Consider the following 7,145-nt stretch of genomic DNA (forward strand, 5'->3'; position numbering starts at 1 on the left):
CACCTTGCTGGGATCATTTGACCCCAGTACTCTTTCCTGCCATGGCAGGGGGTCGGACTAGATGATCTGCTCAGGTCCCTTCCGACCATACTAACTATGAAACTATATACCAAGAGTATGGCCAAGCAGTGGTTTCCATGGAGTTACAAGGTAATCTTCTGTAGGCAGATAGCAGGTACAAGCAACAGCCCTGCTTTTCTGTGTATTGCATTGGATTATATGAAGAGAAGCCTGAAAGTGGGTGGCTGGATTGTATGTGTTCATCTGAATGACCAGAACAACACTTTTTATCCTTCCTGTATTGTGTACTTAAACACTACATTTTTTGGTTTTTAGTAGTACTTTATTTAGCTTGTAGATTTACTTTATTTTCCCTGGTTGCAGTAAATCTACAGTGCATTGAATCTAATTGGGTCAGTTTCATTTCTGAAACACAACTGTGATGTGGGTTTTTTTGTGGGATATTTTTTTTTTTGCTTCTGGGGGGAGAATATTTTGATTAGGGGGACTGTCTAAACATCACATTAGAACTGAGTTGTCTACCTAGTTATGTATATCGTTTGCTTTAAATATTATGCACTAGAACTTTAGATTACCAGTCTTAAAGTTTCTGATCTGTTCCCAGTTTTAAGGATTGAGTCAGACTAATTTTTGGTTTTGGCACCAATAGATTTTTATATTAATTGATTCTAACTGTAAATGCAAAGGAAGGATTGTGTGGAAGTACTGAGCTGCAAGTTAAATTCTTTATGATATAATTTCTGAAAATATTGAAACTAACCACAGGTTCTTTGGTTGTTTAAGTATGCAAACCTATTTTCTTTCTCTCTCTTTGCTGTTTCAAGACCAGAAGGGTACATTGTGGTGGCACTGCTTGATTTGCACATGGAAAGGTCTACTGCCTTAAATCGAGAGAGTATCATTTTTTTTGATAATATAAAACTATTTTGATTAAAAAGAATGACAGTGCTGGTTTCTTTTGCATTGTAAAGTACCATAATAATAACAGATGGATTATTATAATACTACCACAGATTTTTATAATACTGCCACAGACTTCAATCCAAGCAAGATCAGATGCATTGTACATGTCTCTCCTCCTCTGTTCAACCAAGTGAGATGCTGATGTGCAGTTAAGAAGTCCAAGCTAGTTGTAGATATATAAAGTGCTACTTTTTACTTTATTCCAAAAAATTGATGGTTGTCCTAGTTTAAACCGTATGTCTCCTTTTGTAGTTATAAAGGAGTTCCAGGAGTATGTGGAACCTGAAGAAGGTTACCAAGGATCACCACAGAGAAGAGGTCCTTCATCTGGTCAAGATGATGAAAATGTTACTCTGCCACTTGGAGAAAATGTCCTGACTCACAACCTTGGTATTCCTGTGCTGGTGGTTTGCACAAAGGTGAGCTTGTACTTGAGAGCTTCATATATGAAGCCCTAAACTCATTGTTCATGGGTGGCCCCAGGATTTTGTAAAGGTAAGGGGGACAGGAACCAGTGCTGCAGGGTTGGCTCCAGAATAGCCCCTGCCCCACTCCAGCTGGCTTGCATAGGATGCTGAGGCTCAGCTGGGGACAGTGGTTGTGGCAGGCAGGGCCCCCTTTCCTGTGTCTGCTCCCAAGCTGACAGGGAACACTTGGGGGACTGGGCATGGAGGGGGTGCCTGCCAGCAGCTGCTGTCCTGGACTGAGCCCAGACTCCCTGCACAGCCTGCCTGGAGTAGGGTGGAAGTGGCTCCAGAGCTCACCCACCCTAGGGCAGCTGGAGGCATTGGGGATAGTGGCAGTCCTGGGTCAGGAAGGGGATGTGCTGCTGAGTCAGGGGCGGTGGAAGTGGGAGAATTGTTACCTGATTGGGGGACTATAAAAAAAAGTCCTTGGTGCCTTTGCAACTGTGCCAGTGTACCCCCTCTGAATCTGCCTTTGCAACTGCTTTCCCTAAACCAGAGTTTCCCAACCTGTGGTACACGTACCCCTTGGGGTACATGAGACACAGGCAGGGGGTGTGCAGGTACCTCAACACTCTCTCTCTTGCTGCCTTTTTCTCTCTCTCGCCTCTTGCTCCCCTTAAAACTATGACAAAAAAATTGGTGCAGTTTAAAAAATTAAATTCCTCAGTGATAATTCGGTGTGCCGTGCTCTGTGCAGCACTGGGTTCAACCTGCCTAGCTTTTGGCCAACAACACTTCTAGCCCAGGTACATACATGAATTGTGCACCCCTGGTGTAAAAGGTGGTAACCCTACCCACACTAGATCAGATGTGTCATATCACAGCCTTATATACACAGCCTGTCTTCCAACATATGGCACACATTAGTCTGTAAATATAAAATCCCCTGGAAAATTGAGTATTATGGTACTTATTAAAATTTTCAGAATTTAGGGGGTACTTGCTACTGAAAAGGTTGAGAAACACTGCCCTAAACCAAGATTTATATTCTCTGTTATCTAAACAGTACTCTCAAAGTGGGGAGGAGAAGTGGCTTTCTCTTCTCAGTTTTTGTGATGAACTAACTAAACTTAAGTCTTGATTTTAAATTTGTAAAATGTATTGTGGCATACAGAGATCAAGTATGACAAGCCTGGTATTTCTAGTTATGTCGAAAGACTGATTGGAGGTTTATGATGTGAATATTCTAAACTGAAAGTGGGAAGACGATAAATATTTTGCGAACATCTTTTTCTCCCATATATGTTTAAGTTATCTGAGTTCATAAGTGTTACTGCAGCACACAAACAAAGGTGACGTTTCTCAATCCAGTTTTACTTGTTTGGTATATTTCTGTGTGCACTATGCATGACGGCAGTATACATGACAGACAGAATACAGAAAGACTTAAGTGAGAGATGGCTTTTTTGTATGGGACTTGTGTTTTTCAGGGTATACCTTCCCTTTACCTCAGAGCACAGAAAGTTTGTATTTAACAATTAATGGTTTAATGGAAATAGTTTAAGAAAATAGGCTTTTGACATCAACTCTAAATATCTTTTTTTTCAATAATAGAAATATGAATGAGCTTGTCTTTTAATTACTATGAACACTGAGTATTTTATCCTTTGCTGAAACTAGTGGAGTCTCCCAAAAAGAGGGCTGGAATAGTGATAATTAATGTAAGGGGCAGGTCAGAGAATGAGCCTGGGAACTGGCTTGTGTGCAGGTATCTAAATGTTTTTTTTTTCCCCCAGTGTGATGCAGTGAGCGTGCTTGAAAAGGAACATGACTACAGAGAAGAACACTTTGACTTCATTCAGTCACACATTCGTAGATTCTGCTTACAGTGTATCCTTTCCTGACCTGCGGAGAGAGAGAGAGGGGATATATTTAACAAGACTTACATGAGAGAAGTAAAATCCCCTAAGTAGAAATTGCATCTAAAAAAGTAGCCTTTAGTATCTAGCGATTTTAATGCATAGCATTTGCAGCTTAGTTATGAAAGCACAAGGGACTTGGTTAAATTTCCTTTTTTCTGAAGTTATATGTTTGATTTAGAGTTTTGGTAAAGAACTCAGCAGAGTGGTACATTTCAAAACTTTCTCCTGGAGTTTGAGTTTCTATTTGAAAACTTTAGCCAGTGTGCAAGACCCTTCTAAGACCCTTCTGATATGTATTTATAAGATGTATAATGCCACCTTTCCCCCAGAAAGGCTCAGGGTGGCTTACAGTAAAAGACAGGAAACTTATCTAAGTACTTACACTTCCTAACTTTCCTTAAAAGAAGTGATTAGATGGTGCTGCCTTGATTTATACATCAGTTAAGGAAGAAAAGAACCTTGACTTGTTGTATAAGTATATTGTACATAAAACGTATGGCTTTCAGTTTACCACGCCTGCCTTAGTGGTAGAAAAGGATGCAGTTTTTATGTAAGTATCTTGCTTGTATCGCCAACTTGCAACTATTTCTAAAGGAACAGTTATTCCAGAAATGTTTTACTTCCTTCTACACATCCAAGTGACTCTTGTGCCTTAAGCTATTTAGTGCATATAAATAGGATATTTGAAAGTGAACTATTCTGCACACCTCATAAACTCTTTGAAACAGACGGAAAGAAAGTTCTCTTTAAAACATGCATTTCTTAATTAGATCAAGAAGGATTTTTGTTTAGTCAGTCAACTGGCTTATTTTGTGAAATTTAAATCTGCTTGGAAATCTCACTTCACAATACCATCCTTGATGGAGCAGTAAAAGTTTGCATTCATTTAAAATACTCTGGCCTTTTATAAACAAGGCTAAAGACAACTAATAGAAAAGAAGGTTTTCACTACAAGCATGTTTCAGATTATCTAATGTCCATGTCGCTGTGAAAATTCACTCTGTTTACATGTGGTCGTATTTCAGCAATCTGGAAGGAAGTTTGAAACAGGTTTTTTAGATCCCGTTCTAAGTGAAGTTCCCTCTGTTCTGAATCCCTTATTTTTACGGTAATTTATAGTGATTTTTCTCTTCAGTCTTGGTAGGTTTACTTGTAAAGTACTTATCTGGACATTAAGAAAAATATTTGCGCTCATTTGTCTCATTCTTGTTGTGTTATAACATCTGGGTCACCTCCTATTCCTTACTAAAGGCAGTGTACTAGCTCTGGGTTTCTTTATATGGGAAATAATGCCCATAACATCCTTTTAACTTAAATTAATAGAAGGGTGTTGTGTGACATCATAGATTTATTACCTTATTTTCTCTGTGTTGAAAGTTATGTTGTGTTTTGAGAAGGCTAATGCTTCCCTAAACTTCTTTTGTTTCTCCTTTAAGACCTGCTGGATGGGACAATGAAAAGAAAATTGCCATTTTGCATGAAAACTTCACAACAGTAAAACCAGAAGACACATACGAAGACTTCGTTGTAAAGCCTCCAGTAAGAAAGGTACATGTGAGTTAAAAATATAATTTCAGTGTCAGAAAGGCATAAGCCATTTTAATTTACTTGGATGGCAAACTAAATAGCTAGTGGCTATTAATAACGAGGAGCTTCAGCTTGCAGAGCAGTTACTTTTTAACTAAATGTTGAAATTTCTATTTCAGAAACATTTTAACTTGTTTCTGTTCTCTAATACTCTAGGGATTTGTTTTTACTCTCCAAATTACTTTTTCATCAACTAAAATATACCTGAAAATATTTGTATCTAAAGCCTTAAATTCAGATCTATTGTTTATATGGCACCAAAACCCTCACACTTCTGAAAATATTTTTCTGTAATGTATGACATAGAGATTGCATCTTATTGTGTTCAATAGAAGAGTGAATTTTAGAGGAGAATAAATATAATATAAAAATATACGTTGTCCTCCAAAGTTCTTGTAAAAGGAAGAGTGAAACATAGTTGAAGTGCAAACACTTGTAAAGTCCCTGGACTTCTAATTGTTGGGCAGTAGGCAGATAACAAATAGAAAACTTTCTCTGGGCTTAGGTGTAGGGCAGATAATGTACAAAAAAATTAAATAGTATTCTAGGCCAGATTTGCAAATTCCTTGAATATCTGGGGTGGTGGGTGAGAGAGGGTCATCTGCACATATTAGGTAGGAACAGGAAAATGGATTGGGCCTTCTGCACTGGTGCCAAAGTAAATGGTATAGTACTCTACTAGCAACTTCCTGTTGGGTAGAGAGCATACTGTGTGGTAATTGTTTAGTGACAGACGTGTTGATTGACTGTTCAGTTGTGCATCCAAGCAAGGGTGAAATACAAATGCAGCAGAAATGCTGAATGAATAGGAGCTGTGCAGCTGTTAATTAGTTAAATTATCTGGAACGGTCCCAAATTAAACTGGAAGAAAACAAGTGTCTGCTAAAAAATGCAGCACTCAGCTAGTTTTGCTTTGGAGAGCTATACAAATATTTTTAAACTGAAGAAAAAACATGAGTGAATAATGTATGTTTTTGAAATCCACATGGTGACACTAACAAATCCTGTTGTCATGATTTGTGCTTAATAGCTGGTAGAGAGATGCTGTTTCTTCTTTTGCTCTTGTACGTCCTTAAGGGCAACTAGTATGTCACTCCTGAAAGCCACAGAGTAAGAACATAGCAGACTTGCTGCCCAGTAGTAGACTTCAGTTTTCAACCTGGTTTGGGCACAAAATATGGATTGGATGTAACAAAGGAAGTTAAGTAATGGGTAGAAAAGTGAAGTTCTCTTCCCTTTTTTTGGAGCTGCTGTAATAATCATTTACAATTTGGGTGACCGATTTCTAAAGAGAACTGTGTTGTTCAACAGTTAGTCCATGATAAAGAGTTGGCAGCAGAAGATGAACAAGTGTTTCTTATGAAGCAGCAGGTAAGAACATGAAAATGAAAGTTATTGAAATAAGATGACTTAAATAAACAGCTTCACTTCATATGTTTCATGTTGTGTGAAACTTGGGTTAATACTTGCTTTTCATTTGCATGGGATGAAAATATACAATATTAAGTTGACTATCACCTGTGTTTTACTTCTGTATTCTAATTGTGTGTGTATATGTATGTATATATGTGTGTATATAAAAAGTGTGGCTAGAATTTTCAAATCTGAATGCTTAGCTACACGAGGGCTTTTGAGAAATTAGGAAGAACTACAGGTGTCCAGTTCTTCTGAATAGGACCACTTCTTGGTGCTGAAGTATGGATGCAGTTGCTTAACTACGAGTATTCAAATTGGAGAAGGTGTGTTTGTGTCCTCTGAGACAAAATGCTCTGACTCTGCAGTTTGCCAGTAGCTAAAAATGTCGGGTGTACCTTTAAGGCTAGGGACAGAAGTTGCACATAAACCAGTTTAAACCTGTAACAGAACAGAAATTCAGTGTATTTAAACCACTTTAAAATGGCTGAAACTGGTTTAAAATGAACCTTGTTGAATGTAGTATCAGACTTAACTGATTTAGGTCAAACAGGGTTATGTCCTAGATCCCCTCCAGGTTCAAGTTTAACTCGCAGTCCCCCAGAATCCCAGGAGGCTTTGGAGCCCTGGATTGTGCTGTTTGCTCCAGCAGAGCAGGGTCTTTCCTGCCTCTCTGTTCCCTAGCTGGAGCACTGTTACTTCAGTGGGGTTCTGCAGGGCTCGGTCCTCGGGCCCGCGCTGTTCAACATCTTCATCAGTGGTTTGGACGAGGGGGTAAAAAGCACCTGTTCAGATTTGCTTATGACACTAAGATGTGGGGGGACGTGGGCAC

General features: G+C 38.8%; 1 protein-coding gene across 1 annotated transcript in view; it reads left to right on the forward strand.

The window, feature by feature from the left end:
• The window catches only part of DYNC1LI2 (dynein cytoplasmic 1 light intermediate chain 2), a 43,179-nt gene that overhangs the window by 16,954 nt on the left and 19,080 nt on the right, over positions 1-7,145 (forward strand). The window contains exons 5-9 of the mRNA XM_019535890.1: positions 1,237-1,403; positions 3,188-3,281; positions 3,728-3,863; positions 4,750-4,861; positions 6,212-6,271. Of these exons, the coding sequence (XP_019391435.1) occupies positions 1,237-1,403; positions 3,188-3,281; positions 3,728-3,863; positions 4,750-4,861; positions 6,212-6,271 (569 nt within the window). The remainder of the gene's footprint in view (positions 1-1,236; positions 1,404-3,187; positions 3,282-3,727; positions 3,864-4,749; positions 4,862-6,211; positions 6,272-7,145) is intronic.

The sequence above is a fragment of the Crocodylus porosus genome, unplaced genomic scaffold (assembly GCF_001723895.1).
Source record: "Crocodylus porosus isolate Cpor-Errol unplaced genomic scaffold, CroPor_comp1, whole genome shotgun sequence".
NCBI lineage: Eukaryota > Metazoa > Chordata > Crocodylia > Crocodylidae > Crocodylus > Crocodylus porosus.